The 25,823-nt window shown below is 41.7% G+C and overlaps 1 protein-coding gene across 1 annotated transcript in view; it reads right to left on the bottom strand.

Annotated features, from left to right (window-relative positions):
* The window catches only part of astn2 (astrotactin 2), a 294,590-nt gene that overhangs the window by 25,287 nt on the left and 243,480 nt on the right, over positions 1-25,823 (bottom strand). The window contains exons 17-19 of the mRNA XM_079580868.1: positions 24,322-24,644; positions 16,489-16,622; positions 15,087-15,235 (exon numbers count right to left, since the gene is read on the bottom strand). Coding sequence (XP_079436994.1) covers positions 15,087-15,235; positions 16,489-16,622; positions 24,322-24,644 — 606 coding nt within the window. The remainder of the gene's footprint in view (positions 1-15,086; positions 15,236-16,488; positions 16,623-24,321; positions 24,645-25,823) is intronic.

Here is a 25,823-nt window from a genome sequence, read left to right on the forward strand (position 1 = left end):
TGAGAGACTTTCCTGAAGAAGAAAAAAAAAAAAGAAACTGCAACATTTCTTTAACACTAATTAAAGGCACACTGTAATTGCAGGAGCCATTAGCTGTTTATACGAGTGTGTGTGAGAGGGAATCTGCAGGGTCAGCGAGTTCGCACATTAGACCTTTTTCAGCTCAAAGAGGAAACCCAAGGAAAGGTGGCAGAAAAACACAGTTCAGGCAGAGGCACATAGAAGTCATAGAAACGTCTCCAATTTCTGCAGCAAGATCTCAAGCACGTACTGCGAGACTTGCATTTACAAAATAACCAATCAGTGTAATTAATGCCAATTTTACAATAAAAAAAATGTGTAAATAAATTTAAAAAAAACTGACTGGAATGTGAAATTGCTCCAGTAGGCTAATCCGAAGAAATGCTTTAAAGTCTGAACTGTATAAAAGAGAGCACTGTTCAAAGGTTTGCGCCCGCTTAAAATGTCCTTATTTTTGAAAGAAAAGCTCTGTTTTCAATAAGGATCACGTTCAATTAATCAGAAATACAGCCCAATATTTGGTGGCCCTCAGACTTTTTGTTGTATTGGCGCCATAGACTGTAGAAAATAATGGACGTCTTATGCTCACTCCTCCCCGTTTACCAGAATGACCACGGCCGTGGGGCAATTCATGGCGGATTTACAGGCTCCCCCTCCCCAGCTCTGACGAAGCATGTTCCTAAAAAGGACATACGGGCGGGATTTTCACCGTAGACTCGGCCCTTGCGTGACGTGTAGCTCGCGCTGCTCCAATGCTAACAGTCCGAGCCTCGTTAAATACGAGATTTCAAAAAATCATATTACGAAAACCAGCCTGGTTTCATATATTGTTATTAACCCAGCGTTATCTCAGGAGGAAGATCTAGCCTAGTCTAGCGTTGAAACAATTGAAACCAGGCTTTAAAGTAGTTTTTAACGTGTCTAAAGTCCAATGCTTTTCAATGGGGGCCTAGCGGCGATATGGAGGTACTGCAGCAACGGCGGAGCAATGGCGGCCCCCACGTTTGTGGTCAAAAAGCAGGGCAGCCAGCGGCCATTGATTGGCGCACATACTTTTCACTGCAAGATTAAACTATCACTTAATAGAGAGACAAAGCTGGTATAATAAGGTTCCAAGCATGAATGAAGGGGAACGGCAAAACCTCTCTTAAATGCGTCCAGTTGATTGTTTGACTGCACTGACCACTGATCCCACTGATCCACGCTTGATACCTTCATGCTCGCACTACTTTTGTGTCATGTCGGACTTAATGTGACTGTAAATGTAGTTTTTTAATGTATTGATTTCTAAAAGCTCTTCTTGGTACGGACATTCCAAATTAGGCTTGGCTATAAATGTTGTAGTGAGTTACATGTTGATGGTTCACAGACATGGCCATGGGTTGAAAAGATTTGGACACCCCTGTTGAGACATGGTTAATGTGGTAAATGAAACAAGTGACTTTTAATGCAATACCTACACAGGTGTACAGAGGCACATTTCCATCACTACGGTGTGCTAATAATAATAATAATAATAATAATGCATTGGTTTTATAAAGCGCTTTTCTGGACACTCAAAGATGCTTACATTGCATTATTCATTCACACCATAAGCTAGCCACAGCTGCACTGGGGAAGACTGACGGAAGCGAGGCAACCAGTCTGCGCCATCAGCCCCTCCGACCACCACCAACCACTCACTCACTGCATTCACACAGGCTTCCTGGTGTTCCCAAACGGTCTACCATCCAAGTACTGACCAGGCCCTTCCTGCTTAGCTTCCAATGTCTGACGGGATCAGGCATAGCAAAGGCGAATGGTTATTTGTGTTAGCTAAAGGCTAACATAAAGGCTAACCAATGATTAAAAAGCCCTTGTGCTATTATGTTAGACAGCTGAAAACTGATTAGCTTATTAGAGATGCTATAAAACTTTCAAAATAGCCTGAACAAGTATCTTTCTTCTGAATCTTGACAGTTTATTCTTGTTCTAAGAAAGGAAGGCTATTCCATATTTTCATGGAAAACATAAAATTGTCTGGTTGACCTCAAACATTTGAATGGTAGTGTATTTCAAGGGTTTAAGATATTAAGTAGGACTGGGTATCGCAATACTTGCAATACTTGTGTTTGGAAGCATTTTTATCACACAGTATAATGGTTACACAGCACTTTGTTACATTTTGTGTTAATGCACTTTTCAGTCGTAACACTTCAATAAATGCCTTTTGGTTTAAAAACTGTGGACACAGTGATATGTCCCAGCCATAATCTAAAGGGCTTATCAGCTATGTGGTAATTGGAAGATTTAAAGATTTATCCAAAACCATAAGCAACAAAATGTAAAAAAAAAAAAACATTTTTCAAGTATTCGGTATTATCTTTCTTGTATAATACCCATGCAATGGTCAGACACAGCTGATTAGCATGACACCAGAACTAGCCTTTACTTGTTTAGTTCAATTAGAATTTTCAATGTTATTTCTATTTGCTTAATGCCAGAAGAATTTTTTTTTATTTAATTTATTTTTTACAGTCAGAAGTTTCCCTACACTAAGAGTACTATACCTTTAAACAATTTGGGAAAGCCCAGATGACGATGGCATGACCTTGGAAGCTCAAGTCTGGTTCATCCTTGGGTGTAATTTCAAGACACTTGAAGGTTCCAGGTTCATTGGTTAAAACTATAATGGAAATGACCAGTCATCATACAGATCTAAAAGAAGGCGGGGTCTGTGTCCCAGAGAAGAGCCTGCTGTGTCTGAAATGTGAATATCAACCCAAGAACAAAAGCAAAAGACCTGGTGAAGATGCTGAAACTGGTAAGAGTTTGTCATTATCCAGAGTGAAACAAGTCCTGTACCGACATGGGCTGAGAGGGAAGAAGCTCTTACTCCAAAAGAAACAGACAAAAGTCAGATTAGAGGTTGTAAATACAAAAAAGGATAAAGGCTTTAGTTTTTGGAGACATGTCCTTTGGTCTGACAAAAAGGAATTTTTTGGCCATAATGACCATCGTCACGCTTGGAGGAAAAAGGTGGAATCTTGCAAGCCTGACAACAATGTTGTGTCCCAGCACAGTGTGATCGACAGTTATGAACCAGTTTACCCTCTTTCCCTCTGAGAACTGTCTGGTCAAGCTGTAGCCACTGGCAGAAGTGTGCAGCAGCTGCACCCAGTGTCCAGCTCTAAATCAATACTGTTCACCTTGACTGTTAATGAGAGGGGTCCCAGCTGTGGCATGTGAAAAAAGACATGTTACCCAGCTGCTACATGTGTGTATGGTCCACTTGATATCACATGGACTGCAAAGAAAAAATAAGTGACATGCAGAAATACTGTATAATGAATTCAGTCTCAACTGCTACCACTCTCATGTATCCATTGAGTTGCTTTGTGATGGGATAAATACCCTCCCATGTCTTTCTTCACCATTTTGATGTGTCGTGTGTGTGGTCTGCTTTATTGCACTCAGCTCATTACTGTGGCTCTTTCTCTCTCCCCTGGGTGTGCACTAAGAATAACCCGGCCGTGTTAACAGCCATTTGCCTTGTGTCCTACTGTGATGCCGCACTGTATTGACAGATTGATTTTGAGTAGCATGATGTATCTTTATTGCCCTGTTACATGGGGCTGTACTAGAAAGGGCTGCCGAAAGTCTCTCGTCTAGAGAATACCCATTATACAGACAAACCACAATGACAAGAATGGGCATCCCATAGATCAAGGGAGGCTAAATTAGCAGACAGACAGCAAAACACAGTTTTTACTACTGAGCTTATTTTGGCGTCATTATGTGGAGGAATCACGATGATGTGATGTCTGTGTTGACCAACTTCAGATCATGAAAATGTTTTGTTACACAGCAGTTTTTCAACTATCTGAGAGACACACTAGAGAGGACTGCATGAACTGCACAACACTGAATGTGTCATTGGTAATATGATGAGTGTACAGGTGAGGTTTAAATGTTGTTGTGATTGTGATACTGTCCATGTGGCATAACTCTGTCATTGATGTACTTGACAATTGAAACTTTTGATTGACAACAATATAGAGCGAATAATGTGCAAAGAAGCAGCCAACATGACATACTATTGCAATCAATTAATGTGAGAGCGACAGTAAGTGTCTGTGTCTTCACTGGGAAAGGGGCGAGACTATGGCAGAAAAAAAAAAAAAGTGTCTGGACCGACAGGGAAGGGAGATAGCTGCAGACTAAAAATGTGTATTTGAAGAGGCAAAAAGTAGAAAAAGGGAAGGGAATGCAAAAAGCCCTTGGCCCCCTGCCTGCATTCGGCAATCTGCTGATGGTGAGGCTCGTGACGAGGAGGTGCGCGGCGTCCATTTTTAGCGATGAGGTCATCTTTAATTAACAAAACAAAGAGAGTCAGCTGTGTCACTCCAATCTGTTATCTGCAGTCATGCTCAAGGACACACTTATCTCCATATAATTCAATCTCTTCAAACGGGGTCTTATCGACGCATCGTGGGGGCATACTTGGCCAGTGATGGAGCTGTTACATAAACATGGGAAGGGGAAGGTATGTGTAACAAAGACAGGAGGAAGACTGGCCTGCACTGTCGAAAAAGTCCCAAAGCAGATAAAAAAAAAACAAGAGTAAAGAAATGCTGGACATACAAGAGTATTAGTTATATATACATAAATTAACTATATATATATGTGTGTGCAGGCGTGTGTGTGTATACTGTATAGTGTATTTGTCTGTACAGGATACTGTGTGTGTGTGTTTCATGATGGTTACTTCATAACTAATGCAGAGACCAACACAAATGGTTCAAACTGCAGTCTTTGTGTGTGTCTGAGTGAGTACTGTCTCTGCCCTGGTGTGCCATCTAGAGGTCTGCTACATACCTCATACATGCTTTAGTTTAAGCAATTTGACCATCAGTCAAGTTAGTGTGGCTGACCAAATGGGTGACACAAGTTTTAAGAGCAAAGCAGCGCCGGCTCCAGAGCCAATGGTGAGTGCATTAGAGTTTCAAAAGCATGCAAATAGATTCTCGTCATTGAAATACATTGTGACTAAAATCGTGGGTGCAAACATTTTAAAATGAGATTTCAATGTCCCCTTTTGCACCCCTGTGTAGCTGGGCCAGGAGAAGAGGTGGAAAAAGCATCAGCATGAATGAAATTTAAAGAAGAACTAAGTAACTTGTTTATCTTACTAAATCCTTTTCGTTGTTCCTCTGGGGGTAATACAAGTGTTGATGGGATGCTTATCTCCCCCTAGTGTCTCTGGCCAGAAAACCACCCTTGCAACTTTCCTGCCTCCAGGTCAGAGGCGCCATATACACCAATAGTATCATGAAGAAGAAGCTAACAGGCTAACAGGCAAAGCTAACTGTGGGCTAGCGCCACTTTAGCAGTATTTACTGCGAAGTTTGAGTGACAAAACTGATCTCCATTGTGTAATTGAGTTGTGCCACAATGTACAATATTCCTCTCTCCCTCTGTCTTTTCTGTCAGCGTAGTATTTACTCTCACGGACAATTAATGAGTAAAAAACTGCAACATGCTACTACACCTGCAGTGGCGCTTATGGCCTCTAGGGGCAGTTATTTTTATTAATTTATTAATTATTATTTTGGATCCAGCCCGGAGGTTTCATTGCCTTTGGATGTGCGTGCCTATTTCTTATTAACCAATGAACACACTCACACTAATATTGTGATTGTGGGCCTCTAACCAGTAGACATACTTTTGACAGGAAGTTGTGTCTGACATGACCTCATTCTCACCTATGCATGTGAATGACTCAGAGCCCTCCTTGCTGTACTATCCTTGTGGGAGAAGGTGATCTCTGACTGCTCTGTTCCATCTGGGGTCCTGGCACCAAGTGTGCTAGGACGTCTTCCACACTAACCCTCCATCCTGGAGTTTTGGCCCATGTCACAGCCAGCGTCGCCTCCACTGATGTTAGTTTTTCTGTAATGACGACAGCATGGGTGTTGTGAATAAGGCACCGTTTGAACATGAGCCAATGGAAGCCTCTGCTCCACCTGCTCCCTCTAACTGTCTGGAAATATTGCCTCATCTGTGTTCTATATGAAGGGCATCCGCAGCTTCTGTAAACTGACAGCAGGTGTTAAACTTTGAAGTTGAACACTAATACAATCACTTGCATGAGCGATGATTTTACAATTACTATTTTCACTTCTACTCTATTTCAGTTTACTTGGTGCAGATTCCATATTTTGAATGTGGTTTGCTTTTCGTACGGTACATCTGTGTAGCAGCAGGCTTTGCCCTGTGAGTATGGTGAGCTCAGAGAGCATCTCAGGCCACAGTCACTTTGACGTAAAGCACATCTCCAGCCGTGAGACAGTTGTAGAAATCTAAATCTTACTTCAAGGGTTACTTAAGGTTAATTACTGGTGTACAGTGACTCCACTATACCGTCGATGTTTGTTTTCTAGTGTTTGTACTGTTCGAGAAATTATACTCTCAGTACAGCATGTTACAACAGTGCATATCTGTGGTCCTCAAGGGGAACAGTGGTACCAGCGAGAATAGATACCCTGCATTAAAAAAGAGTCTCAATGTTTCCAGGTACCCGTGCTTCCCTTACCAAGGAGATGGAGAAAGTTATTTTCACATTCAGCCCCACCTGATACCAGGGATCCAATCCTAAACCCCAATCAACGCTAAACTTACATTTAAACCTACGGAGAAAACAGCTAAATTAACAGGTGGAAAACAAAGAGTACCTCCAGCCAATGGGGCAAAGGTCTGAGGAACATCATGCTTACCTCTTCCTCCATACGTGTACAATCTCCAAGTAAATGCACTTCATTATTTTGGACTATTTTTTTAATAAGATGAAATATAAAAGACATGCATTCAATATCTGAATAGGCTAATGCTGCTTTCCAGTCATTTTTGCAGGTCGGAAAACAAAACTGGGAAAGCCTTTTTTATCTGGATGGTTTAATGACAGTGAAACAAATAAAAATATCCAAAATGAAACTACGAAGTTGGTACAAAATTAGACAACATATGGCCCTACTTATTTTATAAACCTGAAAGTGTATTTACAATCTCATAATAAGAGATGGGATCAAAGATATATTATACAGTGGCTATTCTGCCCCATTCATGTAAATGTCCCCTGCATGTGGTGCGCAGTTAAGAGCATGTTCATAACAAGGACTAAAAGGTGGGAAGCTCCACCCTTGCAGGGCGGATGGAGCGGGAATGAGCCTCCACAGAGAACAAAAGCTAGTATGGTTAGATATATTATCCCCCCTCAGAGTGGTCATGAAAGAAAACATTACATTCTTTAAAGCCAGGCCTGTAAATGGGAGGCATTATGCAAAATCGACATTTTAGAGCTTTCAAGTGTGCTACAATTTTCTCATCAAAACATTTGTGTAGCTGTGTTTGCAGCCACCAGTGCATCTTTGAGTGATCTTTAAATCTTCCCCAGTGGCTATTCTAAGCACCGTGGCAGCAGCTCAGAGTAGGCTCCTCCTGTTCCCAAAATCTTCACCTGAGGTCCTATATTCAACAACACTTTTCCTTACCTCTCCATCTCTTGCTAAGCTTTATCCTGTCATCACAGAGTCGTTACGCCACACTGGCTGACAAAAACATCCCATGTACAATCTTTAAGTAAATTATTTGATGAAATATATAGTATATATTCAAACTGAGGGATGAAACGATTACATTTAAAAAGAGAGGTGTAAGGGTTAAGTTTGGGGTTAGTAAAGGTTTGGTTTAGGAGAAAAGTTTGAAGTTTGGTTTAGATTTGACAGTAGAGGAGCTGTTGAGATCCACCCACGTGACTATCATCCAGACCCTTCTCCATCATTTTTTTAAATTGTAAAACAAGCACCATGCAAGTCAAATACTGAAGTAATTAAGCTGGATTCCCGTTCTCCATTTATCCAGAACTGAGACTTGGACAACTACTGACATAGACTATATTTGTGTTGCTATTTGACATTCAAAATTACTGTCTATTATAGTCTTTGCTAAGCTGACAAAATATTAATATAACTATCATAATGTCTTTTCATATTGTATATTTCTGTGATTGCTCTAGTTCTATCGTATCACATTGGCTGATTATTGGATCAAGGGTGCCTCGTTGTAACCAATCACAACCAAGTCACAAAACAACAAACTGCTACAAGTTCAAATCCATAAAATATTTATGTGTATTTTTAGTCACATACCGTGAGTTCATCCTTTGTCGCTGTGTCGTTAATTAGCAGAAAACAAACGTGTTTGCTTGTTTTTATCAGAGAATGTTATGGCCACTCACTCACAGCATTACGGCCATGAGATTGTCTAGAACCACCAGTGTTTCACATTCAAATCAGTACAAATGGCACAAGATGGATTCTTGTTTTTGTGAACGTAGAAAAAGGTAATAAAATAATAATAATACTAATAATAAGAATAACAGAAATGATAACAATAATTAAAACTGCTCAAGGCGATAAAGGTCCTCAACCCTGGTTGCGGTCCCTTTTTCTCATGCTCTAGGATAAAAATCCTATCTGGGCCCAGTGGAATTTTCTGCTGTAGAATCATGGAGCAGCCGCTAATAAAACAGGCAGCGGGCCAAAGGGGGTTGAACCCTATTCAGTCCTTTAATACATCCATGAGTAGCTGTAATGATGTTTTAGGTTTGTCTGAAAGTGCCAGTTTACCTCATTTTGAGGCTTTTGAATGAAAACTCCGGGAGAAGATGTCAAAAGATGGCTGACTTCCTGAGAATTAAGGGCGGGCCACAATATAATTTTTTGCATGTCCTAACGTGGTCTACGTCCCTGCCCAGTTTCCTCTTTGTAGGATGACATTTCTTCTGGCCCATGTAAAAGAACTGCCTGTTTGAGGGGGCACCACAGAGCCATCTTTTATTATTATTATTCATTATTCATAAGCTCAGTGAGTACTCATTTTTGATCCCAGTAACTTGCATATCGGTGAATGTTTGCTACATGAATTCTTGCAATTTCGAGCTCCAAAAGCTATTTTAATGAGTCCCTGGGGGGACACTGTGTAATAATAATGGCTAACATTTGTATTTCGCTTTACAAGCCTGTGGGATGGATTGTGAGAGCAGCTACTTGATTTTATTCAGTTCTCTGACTTTCATGGTTTGAAAATGGGATCATTTAGGCAGTGCACCTTTAAGAACAACAAAGTCTTGTCGAAAAAGTAGTCAAAACTAAACAAATCAGAAACAAATCAGTTAACTTTGTCTCACTATTACCTCTGTCCCTACCACACCGCAGTTTCTGCTGTTATTTGTGCTAACATTACCTTTAAGCAATATGGTTTTCTTGACATCACAGTTTAATTTGTCCTCTGCGTTTCACCCATACTTGAATGTCCATTATTATGAGCATTATAACACTGGGAACAGGTAGTCTTCAAAAGGTCGAAGATTTCAATCCTGCTGTGCATGAGCACTAACCACTGAGCACGCCACTTCATTGTTATGTACGGTAGGTGCTGGTAGATCTATTCTTTAATCTTTCAAGGTGGAAAAATGAAGAGGAACACAAAGCTATTTCAATACAACACAATAAAATATAAGTGAATACAATAATACAACCACACACGGTCAGATGCCATTATAAACAGGGCCAGACAAGCTTCACTTTTTAAGCTTTTACAGTGGTAGAAACAAAGAGAGAGACAAGAGAAGTGGTACATGAAAAAGGAACAAATTACAATACAGAAATCTATGAAGACCTCCTCTTCACATCCCTGAGTCTGTTTAGGGAAACTACAAAGAAACAGGAGCATCACAAATTCAGAAAAGACCTGTGGTTAGTTCCCCTAATGTTTGTTACAAACGAGGTGCTTTGTCTGCACACTTACAGTATGACTAAGATTTGCCACTTTGGCTCAAGATCAGATTAGAGATCCAGCTTTTTTGCTACTAATTACCACCTCCATTTAGCATGATGCTGCAAGCTGGAGCATTTTGCGCGGCATTCAAAAGGAGGTTGCGGATGTTAAAACTCACTCAGCAATTGAATTATCCAGGTTCAAAGCTTAAAAATGAGGTACAGTATGCCCATACTCACTTAGATTTAGTTGGGGAAAGTTGTGGTTTAAAAACGCTTCGAGCCAAAACAGGAATCAGTTCAGTATCAGATATTTGGAATCGACACCCAATACTGTATTATTTCTTGTATCGGCTCCGATATCCATGCTTTGTTTACCGAGGCGGGCACATGGGTCTACACAGAGCGTGCAAGCCTACTGTATAGCACAAGCAGGGGAGTGTTTAAGTGTCATTTCCGCTGATCATCTATGTAATCTAGCGCGGGGATGAATGAGTAATGCAACATGGGAGAAAATTAGGCACAGAGAGATACAGAGAGAAAGACAGATATAACTTCCTAAACTGCCACATTTGGAGTTGTTTCTTGCCATTTTACAGAAGCTCTCGTCTCTGTTTCACAATCCCTGTGTCAGTCCCAGTCCCAGACCGGCAGAAATCACCCGCCGTGTCCGTAGCCTGTGGAGCGTCACCGTGCACCTCGCACCGTGTGCTCTGCACTCCCTCAGACAATAATAAACAGCCTTAACAGAGGCGTATGGTGCGTGTTGGTCAGTTACTTCTGCTGATCCAGGACTAGAAACATTTTCGGGACAGTTTGGGCTAGATTCTAGAAGCCTAGATTTCAGGACAGTCCCAAACTTTTTGGTACGTCTGCCCACAAATGCCTGGATTGGGTTATTGTATATCAGCCAAATAAACCTCTGGTGTGCTCTTTGAATGATGACATGGGGAGAACTGCCTGACTGCAAGCTCAATGTTCAGATCATCACCACAGTCTCGGAAAATATGAGCTGTGAATATTTTGACAGAAGCCCTTGCTTTCCAGTAACACAACCACACTGCTACCTGCAAATATTCCTCCTCAAATGCCATCACATAACACATAGACTGTCAAATGCAAGGACAATGTTGAAGTTGTATTTAGTGTTTTGTGTTTACAGCACATTTTGCATTGCTTGCAATGAAGATTTGTGATTTACAGAGAAGAAAAATGCAGCGCACTAGTGAACAAGGTTTTTCACTCATTTCAACTCGTTGACACCCTGTGGTTCCGCTTAACCAACTTAAGCTTTGGTCCTATTAAGCCCCATTTGACTTTCTTCAGGAGTGCATTAGATGGCCTTTTAAATAAAACACCAGTCAGCTGAGTTTAAAGAGACTATAAATCCTGTCATTTCAAAATAAGTTGGAGTAAGTGTGAGAAAATGAAACTCCATGCCCTTTAACATGCTGAGTCGGTGGAATAAGAACTTATTGTAAGATTGCTCCCTTATTTCAGAAAAGGAGAAATCACAAGGTAAGGAACACTTTTGAGAACAGTGAGACTTGACAAAAAGCATGTTTTAGTGTATTGCAACAGAGGTAGACCTATTGACAGATATCTATGTAATACCTGATGGTGTAGGCTCTCAATCGTTCAGGAATTATCCACCATAATAGAGATTTACAAATAACGCTCACTATTGAGGGAGAAGAAGCGAGCGAAACGTCCTCAACTCAATCAACCCAGTCTAGTCAATGATATTTGAAAATCTCTTCTTTCTCTATTACAATCTACCACTACTTGTGTAAAAACCACCATGAACCAAAGCAGAATATTGCATTTGTAAATTAAGATGCAATGTAAGGCTACCGCAATCATGTCTGTGAAGGCTCTCAGTCGTCCAGAGAACACTGATTGTAGTGAAGCTTAAATCGTGAACTGGCCTGAGTTGAGGATGTTTCGCTTGTGTTTTACTCTTGCGGTCAGAAGTAAGACAAACGCAAGTTACAAGTAAGGATTAAACAACAAGGTGCCGTGCATTATGTAAGGGATAATGTATAGAACGCTGGTCATTATCGGGAAAATAAGCACCGACAGGGCGAACCGGTTGTTTCGCCCATTATCCCGCTTATTATACGGCCATTTGCCAACTGAACACACACAGCATAAACTTCGTACACTTTTATGAAGGTCGAAAGGTTTATTTAATGACTTCCGCGACAAATAGTTCCCAAAAGTTTGCGCGTTGCTCGGCAACGTTTTGCTAGGCTAGAAGCAGCAAGGCTAGTAGCTAGCCTAGCTACTTAGTTGAAGGCGCAGTTGGAGGAATGGTGGTGAATCTATGGGTAAGTTGAAAGTCAGACTCACGCTAACTTCACGAGCAATTCCCCCAACTTCTCTCGCAGTGACGGGGACAGATAGTGTCTGCTACTACGTACGCGCGGAGTGATATGAAAGCACGAACTCCGTTGCCATTGGCAGCGGTCATTATTTTTTTCCGAGGTCCTTTATCAGAAAATAATGACCGGTAGAACGTTGGGAAATCCCATTCAAGTCAACGGAGCGTTCTACTTATGTTGTGAAGAGCCGTATAATAAGAAAAGGATACTGCCCGACAAGGTGTCCATTATCAGACGAACAGTTTTAATGCACGGCGTGGAGTCAAGAAAACCATGACACGCAGCAACAACAAAGGTGAGGCTTCTAGATATAAGCAAAACAAAAAAATTCTAAAATTTAATTACATATATTCCCGAAACAAGCCTTAAAGGGACTATTCAGAGTTTAAAAATGAAAAAATTAAGTATTTTCCTCCCCCTACATGTTCCAACAATGTCCTAAGGTGTAGAATGAGCCCGAGCTTAACATAGAAGAACATAGAAGCCGCAGTTACACCTATAACCTGAGGTGGCAGTAGTGAGTATAAAATGGCTAACTTGCATGTAATGACATATTTATGAACGTTACAACCTTTTATTAGTTTTAGAATAGTAACGTACAGCATGTAGTTTCTGGTGATCTCTGCACTATTTACACAAACTTTGAGTAATTCCCTGCCATCTGTCAATCCCAAGCAATACTGGATAATATTAGACAGTGACTTCTAATCTCTGTTCGATAATCTCAAAGGGCATGATTGATGGTAGTGACTGGCACGTAAGCACTGTGAGTCACCCACACCATCTGCCCTTTCCCGCTTCACCTCTGCCAACATGGCGGCAGCTTGTTGTCTGCGCCCTCTCTCCCCTTCACTGACCAGGCTTCATCAGCACTCCTCCCAGTCCTGATGGATGGTCTGTCCACTTCTCCCAATGATTAGAGCTCCAGAGGCCAGCATCTTCCACACCAGCTCATTTCACCAGAATTATCACTGTCTCCTACTAACATCTTTTCCAATTTTCAGTCTGCCATCTCAAATGTAACGTCTAAATATAAAACTATTACCTTATGATGAAGGGGAAATGGACAGTTACGGGTTTCACATTTATAGTGTGAACACGTTCAGAATGATGGAGCGATGTGGGACAAATTAGGAAATGGAAATCAGCCCATAGCTATAATTGGGCATGGAGTTTACATGCGTGACTCCCATGTTTGCACTGTCTGGACCAAAATTAACTACAGGTGTCTTCCGATTAATTCTATATTTTATCAATCTTAATTAAGGACACAAGTAAGAACACATGGTCCATAGTTAAATTTACAAATAGAAGGTAGAGAAGTGTAAAAGTACTGCAAGTAATGACAGCAACATTTACAGTAAAAATGATGAGCACCAGCAATTATCCAACTTCATCCAACGTGCATCTCACTGAGCTGCTCTCAGGACACACCAGAGTCCATATATTGGCAATAGGTGACTGGATAAGTCTGCACATGAATGTAAAACAGCAATGTCGAAGTGCAGCAGGACAGGAGTGTACTCACTGTCAGCAAACATCTGACAAGCACAACAGTGTCTAGGCATCTTTAACAGCGGCCATATACCTTTGCCAGTTGTGCTGTTTGCAGAGATGAACAAAATGCTTTAAACAAGTTTTAATAGAGTTCAGTTAGAGTGATCAGATCTTTGTGAGAAATTAATAGATAGGTGTCGTCTGCATACAAGAGGAACAGTAGAATTTGTAACATTGACAAGGTTGTTTATGTACACCGAAAACAATAGAGGTCCTAATATGGATTCTTGAGGAACTCCATATTGAATACATTGTTTCTTAGAATTGTAACCATTCAATGAAACATATTGACTTCTAGCTATTACATAATTCTGTCATCTGATCTCTTCCTCTGAGCCTTGTTTAGTTCTGTGTTTTATCAGAGTTGTGTGGACTCAGAGGCCTCACAGCAACAGGTGCCTGCCTGCTCCGCCCACTACCGCAGTGGAGAAGAGAGAGGGACACACAAAGTTCTGTTTCATATATACAATTATTTTAAAACAATGTAGTCTTTTCTTATTTCCCCATAGCCTATTTGGTTAAAACAGATGTAAAATGCAAAGAGAAGCAGGCTATAATTCTTAATGTAAAAATATGTTGTTAAAAATTCGAGGCAATAATACACATTATCTGTAGCAGGCTCAGGTTTAAGACCAAATTGATTGTCAGCTGTATAAAGATAGAGTTCAAGTTTGTATAGGGTGACCCTGTCCAGCACTTTTGGCCATGGCTAAAGATTAATCAGGAAATGTTAACTAATTTTAATTAAATACGATACCTATACAGATGACGGCTGTAGCCTTTAGCACATAGAATTACCAATTAAGATGAACTTTAATAAAGTTGCTTCTTAGCAGGTAGTAGTCATGATACATTTATGAACCTTATGGAGAATGTATACCTCTGTATATAATCTTTGGCCCTTAACTTATTGAGAATGAAACATACTTCACTACTTACTTACAGTAACTTGTGAATGTTTTTTTTGATGTAGATGTCTCTGACATCGAATAATACCATCATATTTATTAAATCCAAAAATGTTCTGGACATTAACATTTCACCATGTGTTTCTTCATCATTAATGAAGATAGAATCTTAATTGAGTTAGGTACTCTTTGACGAAAAGCCCAGTGGTATACAGCATGGTTAAAGCACCGCTAGAGTAATTGAGTTTTACTATTGATGAACATGTAAGTGGGAATTTTGACAATGCCGAAAGAAACCATTGCAGATAATGATTCATAATTATCAATAATAACAAAAAATAAACACATTCATTCAGTCTACTTGTTGTAGATTGTTATATGTTTTTCTTTGGATTTCCTACCTGTGTAGACATCTGCCTCGGAGGGGTCTTCAACTCTTTTATGTTGGATGATGTAGTCGGACACCTTGTAGCCAATCACTGGCTCTATGTCTGTCCATTCCAGGGCCACCATTGTGCTTGATGGTTCCAGATAGGGTGCTAGATGCAAACTAATGACACAAAGGACAACATTTACAGAATAGCACATTTGGGCAATGAACCCTCCCATCTGTTTCTGACATGGTGAAATTAAATTGAAAGTGTGTGTGTATAATGGGTATGAGTTGGAGTCTTGAACAATCATGTCCATCTAGAGTCGTAAAAAGCGCTATCCTCACCTATACCTCATGGGACAGCAGAGGCAAAACACATTCCAACCTGGCCTGGGCACCAGCAGTGTTTCTAGTGCACTATACACTTTAATCCATCAAAGAGAGAGAATAAAAAACAATAGCCAGCCCTTAGGCTTTATTTATAACAGTGGCATGAGAAAGATAAAAACATGCCACTCTATTTTATCCTTCCCGGCAAATAAGAGTAGATCTGCAGGTTATTACTGGCTTTACACTGCAGCCTTAGCCAGGCCAGGGAGTTCCAGATGGCTGGTGCACTGACTGTCCTCATGCAGCAGGACAGAGGGATTACCCAAACACAGTGAGAGGGGCAGCTCCTTAACTTGTCACAGTCATTGTAAGGGACACAGACTATTTGCATAAAACCAATTTATTTTCTGTAATTTGTGTAACTGAAGCTTTTTTCGGCAACTAAATGTGGCGTAGCTGGGGTGCACAGTGAATGTTGGTCCATCAGGGTTGACACAGGCATATCCTGACATTTTCCCCATGAACTAAATCGTCAGCGGCAACAACAGTAATACTAATATGACACCTCACTGCATTGCCTCTTCAATTCCAAATGGCAAACTGAGTAATATTTTCAACAAAACAAGGCTGTGCATATCCATGTTAGGTGACTCTCCATATTAGAGTATGGATTTGTGTATTTTACAAATTCTGAAAACAATGGCATTGTGTGACTTAATAAAATGTATTATAAGTTGTTGAAGTAGAGTCTAGTCTAAAATCCCCATAGACTCTGTGTTCCTCTTTAAAAGTTTTCAGTATGTAATCGCAGTGCTGGTGGATGAGTCACAAACCCTCAGAGTATCATTAGGACACCTTGAATAAAAACGTGTTTTTTTCAGACGGTTGTAAGGGCCAACTGACAGCTATTAGAACTTTAGGGACTGTGCTTGTGGCTAGAACTCCAGTGCCCCAGGAGTCAGCAGCACAGACAGCTACCGTTGGTGTGGGCTTTTGTGGATGTGCTTGCTTAAATGTGCATGTGAGTCTATGGCGCAGCAGAGCATGGATCCATGAAAAGTGTTGTGTGCATGAATTCCTAGGTGTCATCTCACACTTACATGGGCTGCCTGAGGGGACTGCAGTTAGGCAAGCCATCTTTACTGAAGGCACTCAGGTCACAGCGACACCAGTTATCAATGACATCGCCCTTTCCGGCACACCAGTATGAGCTCATAGTGGCACTCTTGAAGGCCTGCAAAGGGGAATGGGGAGAACATACGCCGTTATCTTTGGGTACATTGCCTGTCATATATACATCTATGCTCAAATCTAAACTATTCTACAGTTTTTGTTTTTCCTCAGTTAAACACATAAATCGAACAGTCAGAATGTACTATCTAGAATTGTACCTTTTCCTTGTTGTTTGACAGACAGACAAATCATGAATACAAAGAAGTGCACAATACACAGTGACCTTTTTATCCCCACCGTCATTTACTCCATTTATCAGAAGGCAGCCCCTGACAGGCTTGCACACTGGTATCACTGTGGCTTTTATGATGGAGGTGTGAATGCTATGACTCTCCTCACCTCTTCTTTTCCTGCTCCATTCAATGAGCTTGTGAGTGTGTGGCTGCGACTGTCTTGCTATTGGTCTATGAGTGCTCAGGGAGGGAGGCGGTGGCTGAAGGGAAGATGTAAGGAGATGACATCATCTCCTACATCTTCTATGCACCCGTTCATTAAATGAATGAAAGAAAAATCAAAGGCAGAAGCTCAGTCATCCTCTAAAAGGCAGAAAAATGCCAATATAATCGTCAAAGCAATAAAGAATAATGTCAGGGCTTTCCCTAAAGCCACTGGCTTGATAAAGAGAGAGTTCAAGGGAGTTCACAAGCACTCTGGCTCCCCCTGTCTCACTACAGATCAATCGAGTTCTCCCTTATTTATGCGCTCTAACTGGTTGGCCGTGCAGCTTCATGCAGACAACTTTGAAATGTGCTTGATCAAAAATAGAATGTTGAAGTCAAGCGGAAACTTTATCAGTGGGCACCAGGCATCCAACAAGAAGCACAGCTCCACTTCTTTTTTCTGATACACCATGACATTCTCTTTATCCGATAGTAAAGGGACTTGATGAGACCACAAACATCTTTAACGGGGAAGTGGGTGCACAAATGGGCACATGCTATGTTCCTGTTAAGGATCTACTTCCACATTCACTTGTTCCATTGCACACTGGGCTGGCTGATGCCGAAGGCACACTTCTGTAGTGCGTTGATTAATTGTAGTGAAATCTGAGATGACTTTAGGCATAATCTTGAGTCTGCACACTTAGACAGAAAAGAATGACAGCATACCCTGGAGTCAAGGTTAGAACATCTACAGCACATACTTTTGGCTGTAGAAGAGATCACTACTGTACATTTATTTGCTTTTGTTCTATACTGGAAGTAGTGAAACAGCATTTATATACTTAAGTTCTTTAAGTTCTTTACCCTGCAGGATTTGTGCCAAACAATGCATTCTCAACAAAAAACAACAACAAAAACAAAAGTAGAAATGGCAGTGCATTAGTTAGTAACCCTAACCCTAACCCCTAACCCATTAGTTTATATGTTTCTCCTTTTCCTAAATCACTGCTACCAGCAAACAACAGCAGCAGGGGCTTGCACCTCATGTCAATGGGAAGCGGGCCACAGACTGAAGAAAAAGCTTGACTTGGGTCCAGTGCACGCTACAGATAGACAAATATGAGATGCTGGAGGGAAAAAAGAGAGACCACAGAACCATCAAGTATTTACCACCACCAAATTCTTTGAAAAAAAAAAAAAAAAAAACTGTATGGGTCTGCATGCTTGATTGCATGGCTGCACATGTGCAAAATGGACAAAGCGATAACTGCCATGTTTATGTTTGAAAACTAATACAAGCCAGAATCCACTGGGTAAACAGGGAATCTAATTGTGGTTTGGAGAATGTGGTTAGAGTACTGGTGGGGGGCACACGAGGTAGAGTGCTGATGAGGGGTTTAAGAAAAGCAAGAAGAAGTGAGATTGACTAATGCTAGTGAAGTGTGTGGTCATAAAGACTGCAATCCGTCCGATGGAGACGAGGTGGTAAAGAAAGCATGAGGAACACGTTGAAAGCCCAAGAGAGCCTGCTATCATGAGTGCACAGAGGATTATTCACATCTAAGTAATACATGATACCTTACACTGTATTGATTGACCACAGATCACAGCATTTCCCAGAACACTGATAGATCCTGATACATTGTGGTTTGCCCTGATAGGGTTAATCGACAAGCCTTTTCATTAGCTCCATTTAAGAAAAGCAACTGTTTTGACAAGAGATATCCTAATTTCCCATCAACTGTGTTGGTCTAAGAGTTTGTTTTTCTGTACAGTCATGACAGACTCACTTTGAAGAACCAGTGAAGACCGAGTGGTAATAACAAACTGCTCTACTGTTTCACAAATATGCCACAATACATCTCCATTGACCTTATCGATACAAAGTAAATTGAGCTGAAATGTAATCACCCCCTACCCCCCACTTTGAATACAAGACAAGATCAGTGTTCTGCCAGGTCACTGAACATCAGCAACACAACAACAGTGGTTGCAAATTCCTTGTCTTGACGTCATTCTGGCCATGCAGACTCCTTGGCACCAAGATACTATTTAGACCTTTAACTCTAACGTCGTGACTTACAAGAAGGAGATTCAGGCAATCGTGACCTTTTTAATGTATTCATCTGTTTGTCTAGTCTAAGATGACCATATTACTGTCTGCTTTCCACAGCTAATTTATGAAAACACTATCCAGCTGGCCCACACTATTGATTTAGACAATGATCACCAGTGGTGAGGAGTTGAAGTCAGCTCACACAGGACACCGTCAGTTGTGACCCAATAGTTGCCTGTGCATGTTTTTCTGCGTACTTCACAATCATTCAGTGCTAATAGGGTTAAGCCAAAGTGCTTCTCAGAACCTTATCTGAATAGGTACTTCCAGGAAACTGGACACAAGGAAAAGCTAAGGGTCAGTATTTGAAAGAGGACTTTTACAATCCGGAGATTATCCAAAAATAACGTGATTTGACACTTTTTTCCTCAATGCAATGAACAATTGATGATACAACTGATATCAAGATCCATCCATCCATCCATCCATCCATCCATCCTCTCTGCTTTATCCGCGGCTGGGTTGCAGAGATGCCCAGACTTTCCTGATCCACACTCACCTACTCCAGCTGTTCTGGGGGGACCCCAGGGCGACACCAGGCCCGCTCAGCGTGTCCTGGATCTTCCCGAGGCCTCCTCCCAATAGGACATGCCTGGAGCACCTCCCGAGGGAGGCGACAAGTAGACACCCGAAACAGATGCCCTAGCTATCTCAACTGGCCCCTTTCGATTTTATTCACGATCTTGTCCTTTCAGTCATTACCCAAATCTCATGACTATAGGTGAGGGTAGGAACGTAGATCGACCCGTAAATGGATTGCTTTGCCCCCGGACTCAGCTCTGTCTTCACCACAACAGTCTTATACAGTGACTGCACCACTGCTGACGCCGCTCCATCCGTCCCTCACTCGTGAACAAGACCCAGAGATACTTGCCTCTGCTTGAGGTATGGACTCTCCACTGACCTGAAGAGGGGAAGCCACCTTTATCTGGTGGAGAAGCATGGCCTTGGATTTAGAGGTGCTGATCCCCATCCCGGCCGCTTCACACTCGGCTGCAAACCGCCCCAGAGCGTGCTGAAAGTCCTGATTTGATGAAGCCAACAGAAAACATCATCAATTCTGTCCATAAAGGGAATAAACAAAACCGGTGACAAAGGGCAGCACTAGTGGAGACCAACACGCACTGGGAACAGGTCTGACTTACTGCCGGCAATGTGAACCAAGCTCCTGCTGCGGTCAAATAGGGAACGGACAGCCCTTAGCAGAGGGCCCCGGACCCCATACTCCCGGAGCACCCCCCACAGGGCACCACGAGGGACACGGAGATCTACAAAGCACATGTGGACTGGTTGGGTGAACTCCCACGAACCCTTAAGCACCCAATGAAGGGTATAGAGCTGGTCCAGTGTCCCACGACCGGGACAAAACCCACACTGTTCCTCCTGAATCCGATTGGCCAGATCCTCCTCTCCAGCACCCTGGAGCAGACCATAGGAGGTGATCCCTCTGTAATTGGAGCACACCATCCGGTCCCCCTTCTTAAAAAGAGGGACCACCACCCCGGTCTGCCAATCCAGAGTTCCACTTTGGACAGTCCATTGTCGCCGACCGCCTCGTGATGCTGCAGAGCAGAGACGTGTGTCAGCCAAGACAGCCCTACAACATCCATAGACTTGAGGTACTAAGGACAAATCTTCTAACCATCTCAGTGACATCAGCTTGGGTGATGCGCGAGTCCCCTCTGAGTCCTCACTCCATGTCTCCAACCTCCCTCGAAATCTGGGAGAAGCTCATCAGGAGGTGGGATCGACCAGACGTTCCCAACAGACCCTCACAACTCGTATGGGTCTGCCAGATCTGACCGGCTTCCTTCCCTGCCAGCGGATCCAGCTCACCACCAGATGGTGATCACCCAAGTGTACGAGCCATGCAGCTGGAGATCCGATGACACAACTACAAAGTCGATCGTCGACCTCCGGCCTAGGGTATCCTTATTGACACCGTAGGCCAAGAGACACCTGTCCCTGACCCGAAGGCATAGGGGCGCAACCCTCTTGTTCACCACGGTGAACTCCAACACTTGGCAGCAGAGCTGGGGGGTGAGGTAGGGTACTGTAGATAGGGTGAGGAGCTCAGTTACCCGGGAGGAGCTCAAAGTAGAGTTACTGCTCCTTCACATCGAAAGGAGCCAGATGAGGTGGCTCGGGGTCCCCCCAGAACAGCTGGAGGAGGTGTGCGTGGATTGGGAAGTCTGGGCATCTTCAGACTGCTGCCCCCGTGACCTGGCCCCGGATAAAGCGGAAGAAAATGGATGGACGGATGGGAAGATCGACGATGGATATTGCACAGTATAGTGGGTGCTCTCCTTGGTACAGATTTATTTCTTTCATTGGTCACTATATTTCTCTTTATGTTTTGGCTTTTTTCTTTGAGAGGAGAGCAGTGATTTGCGTATATTAATTTAATACATTTTTCAAAACGTTCTTGCTTTTCATGTTGTGACTGGATAATTGACAAAACAATAAATCCAAGATAAAGCCCATGTGTAATGTCAGAATCAGTCTAATAATAAAATCAGTTTACAAATATTAAACAAAGCCATCCTAGGAATGTAAAAGACAGCATGGAGTTGCTGTCTTGCAGGCTTTGTGTGAAAGCAGGAGGAGCATGACAGCAGCCACTTGCAAGATATAGAGCATTCTGACCATTACACTCAAAACCAATTTGTTCAAAAGGTTTGCCATAATTCAGTCACCGACAAACTACTGGCAACTGCACAGACGTAAGCTTATTTATTTAGCCTCTGAGGTATTTTTTTTCTGGCACTAAAACAGTCCTGTATACTAATAGGCCTGCGAGCACGACCACCAATGTTAAGGCAAGGAATGTTCAAAAACAGTTTCATTCAAATTTAAGTCAAAACCAAAGGCTGGTCTGTGGAATAAGGAAACATATAAAATATCAAGATACAAGGGGCAAAAAACTCACACTGCTTGCAAATAAATTATGTATAATCTGTATTTTATTTACAGTACTTGCCGATTCTTTATAGATTACTGACCAACTAACCAATGGAACATTTTACAACAAGGCCCATGATAATTACTCTGACATTTTGCCAGCATACAGTGAAAAGTTTTGACTTAGGTGCCAAATCATATTTTCCCCCCATATATTTTATTTATGTATCTTTCTGCCCTTCAGGGAACTGGGGCGTTTCCAAGCAATGTGGTCCTTCAGCATAGCACACCCTGGACATTTGCTGGTTCAACTTAGATAGGACATTTTCAATATGCAGTATATCATTTTTGTGCAGCATTAGTACGTAATATGCAAATCGTAATATTATTAGTAATGAGCAATACATTATAGCATGTCAACCAAGCATTGATTTGGAAAAGCATTTGGCTTCATGCCATGCCCTTCCATATGTGGCCTTCTCTACTGAGGCCGTATATGCAGGTTTGTGACTAGAGTCCCCTCTATAGCCAGCTCTGTGCATCCACAAAGTCTACCTCGAGTTGATACACTTTTAATCACTTCCTGATTTATAGTATAAGATGTCCTGTCAAGGTGCTTGAAAAGTGTTCACACATTGCACAAGCAGTAACACGCATTCTACTACTACTACTACTACTACTGTAGGCCTAACCTCAAACAACCTTTTCATAAACCGGATACCTGAAGCACTATTTAATGGCTTAGGGAATTTCGGGATGGAAAAAAAGAGAGAAAGTCATCTCATATGCTTCTGCAACATGGCAGCTGTCTTTCTCAATATAGACCCAGCCAAGCAATATATCCAACAAAAAGAGTGTGTAAAGAAAACCCCACAAAAGAACAGACTTTAGAATAAGATGTGCGTCTCTAATGCAATATACGTATGTCGCATTCAGAAACGCATCAGCAACATTTCCATCCAAGAGGAGATGAGAAAGAGAGAAAGACAGGAGTGTGTGTGTGTGCGCGCGCGCGTGTGTGTGTGTGTGTGTGTGTGTGTGTGTGTGTGTGTGTGCGTGTGAATGTGTATGTGCATGTGTGTGTGTGTGTGCGTGTGTGTGTAATGGACTCCCCTCCCTCCCATGAGGTCGATGACATCAATAAGAAGCTAATAATCCTGCCTGGAGCTACCTTAGAAGGGCTGGCCAAAGCTATTCTCTGCAGTCAACCCCTTTCCCTCCTCCACATACATCCCCCCATAGGACGACTGGCTTTGCAAAAGGATGCGTGAGGAGGAGCACAGTAGAGATAGGGGGGAAAGAAAAGAGATTTTGCACTCCCTCACGTTTAGCCATCGATGAGGCCTGCTAGAGACTGTCTGCTATTGATTACGCCTTCTTTTCTTTGGGTTGCAATGCTTGTTATGGGTGGCACGTATACAGAGGGGCTTTGTGATGTGTGTGTTTGTGAATGTATGCATATTCATGTTCTATTGTTGTTGCCTCTAGTAATTTATAGAAGGAACAGCAATTAGATGCTTGATTGGGGGAACTTGAACCAGTCTGCTCCCCATGGATAGTGCATCACCTGCAAAATGTTCTGTAATTGCTGGCATACGCACACAAAAGATGAATGCAACATTCGTAAGGAAGAGAGACAATGTTAAGATGTAGCCAATACATTAGTGGAATAATAATTGTTAGGTTATGTAAAAGCCTATCTCCATGCATAAACAATTAGATAGGACTAACATTTTGTGCACATGTAGTCTTTTGTGCAGACAATCATGCAACATGCAACACACACATATTCTGTATACCTTATCGACTAAGTTGCTCACAAGGAGAGAAAACTATGATGTCATCCTTTATGCTCCCTGTATTACAGTGATTATTGCAGGGGAAAGTAACCAAATAATGCCACCTACGGGTGACGGAGTAGAACTGTAACAAGCATTACAACATCCCTGAGTAAAAAAAATTAAATAGAGCAGTCCAGTACAGAACTTTATAGCTTGAATAATACCAAATACATTTGCAACTGTTTTAAATAACCCTGCACTAATGCATTGAGGTTACAACACGTTTAGATTGAAAATATCCAAAATTAAGAGAATGCATCAACCATACGTATTATGACAAAGTAGTTTTGAGAAATAAATGATTTGTTGGTGATGATTTGATCAAATTAAAGGCAAATATAGAAATAATCTTTAATTATGTACGTCAAATAAAAAGGTTCAGCATAGTCTCTTGTACTAATTCTTATTTGCAAGCAACTCCATTATTTTATTCAACAACACGGTGTGACTCCGCCTCACCTCTTTGGTGATGTTGTCTTGGACCAGGCTATACAGGGGCACAACACGGCTTACATCCAGTAGCACAGGGATGGGCGAGGACTGTTCACCATTCCTCCTGTTCCCGCTGTGCCCTCTTGTGGACACTTTTCCCATCATGTCCGGCTGGTGACACAGGTGGCAGCCAGGGGGACAGCTGCCCTTCTCCTCACAGTGGATCTCCACACCATTCACTATGTCGTCTGAGAGCAGCTGACTCTGCTGCAGGGCTGACAGGTAGCTGATGAAAGGCAGTGACTTCAGTTCCCGTCGACCTCCAGCTGCAGCACCTTGCTCTGTAGCCTCTTGAAATGGAAAAACACGAGACTGAATTAAACATCTATTAAGTTTAAGTCGAAACATATTTGTCTAATAATAAGTGACTTTGACTAAAACAAATACTGATCCCCCTATAGCAATATAGCAATTCAATTATAAGAACATCTGCAGTTTAGAGGTCATGTGAAATACAGCCTACTATACCTGCATGCCATTTGAGTAAAGAATATCTAATTAGAAGCGTCCACTAATTTGGTGCATCTTTTTTTTTTCTTAAACGGCCACCATATTAAAAATCATCCAATATTTCTCCATAAAGGCCAAAGATGTCAAGTCCGAGTGTGGGTGGTGATCACTGCTGTGCAACAGGTGGAAAGAGTTGCACAATCACATGGTAAAACATGCCAAAGTTAAGTTAGTTTGAAAAAGGATTCTCAATCCCCCTGGATAGTAAATACAAGAGTTCAAAACTGTGCAACTGGACCTTTTTCCCCCTTTTTACTTAGATGGCTGATGTAAAAAAAAAAAAAGAATTAAAAAAAAATCCAGGTGCACCGCTTTGGTGGACTATCCTGGAGAATTGAGAACTCTTTTGTGAAATATCAAAATACTTCTTTAATCACTAAACAGCACAAAGTGGACTTTACAATGGGTTCTCACAGTACCTTACAATTACAGAGATTGATGAGTTTTTTGCTGAAGAAAACATCCTAACCAACAACAGACATGAGAAGTGATGAATAGCCATACTAATGATGTTTTGGCTACAATAACATACTCCCACCTACATTACAAATGTATGAGATAATGCACATAGGCCATTTCACAAAAACCCACGTAGGCTGTAGAGCATGCAGGTTAAATTAGGATACTTTGCCATAACCATAGTGCTGTTAGCCAAGACTGTGTGGTGAACGTGACATTTGCATAGATTTATGTATGTCTGTACGCATTTGTGGTTGCTTTTTGCGTCTGTCGAAAAGATACTGGCCCTCAGTTAGTAATTCTATATGTACCATTGTGTAAACCGGCTCAAGGGTGGCCCAGAAATCAAATTACTCTGCTCATGAGGCTTGGCAGACCCACCACCAAACCAGCAGAATTTGGGTGCATGCGTATAATAAACTAGCTAACTTACAAACTAACTAACATTGTGTCCTAAAATAATCGATCTTTCAGTAGCTTTTCAGAAAAAGGAGAAACCT

Source organism: Gobius niger, assembly GCF_951799975.1.
Source record: "Gobius niger genome assembly, chromosome: 2".
Taxonomy (NCBI): Eukaryota; Metazoa; Chordata; class Actinopteri; order Gobiiformes; family Gobiidae; genus Gobius; species Gobius niger.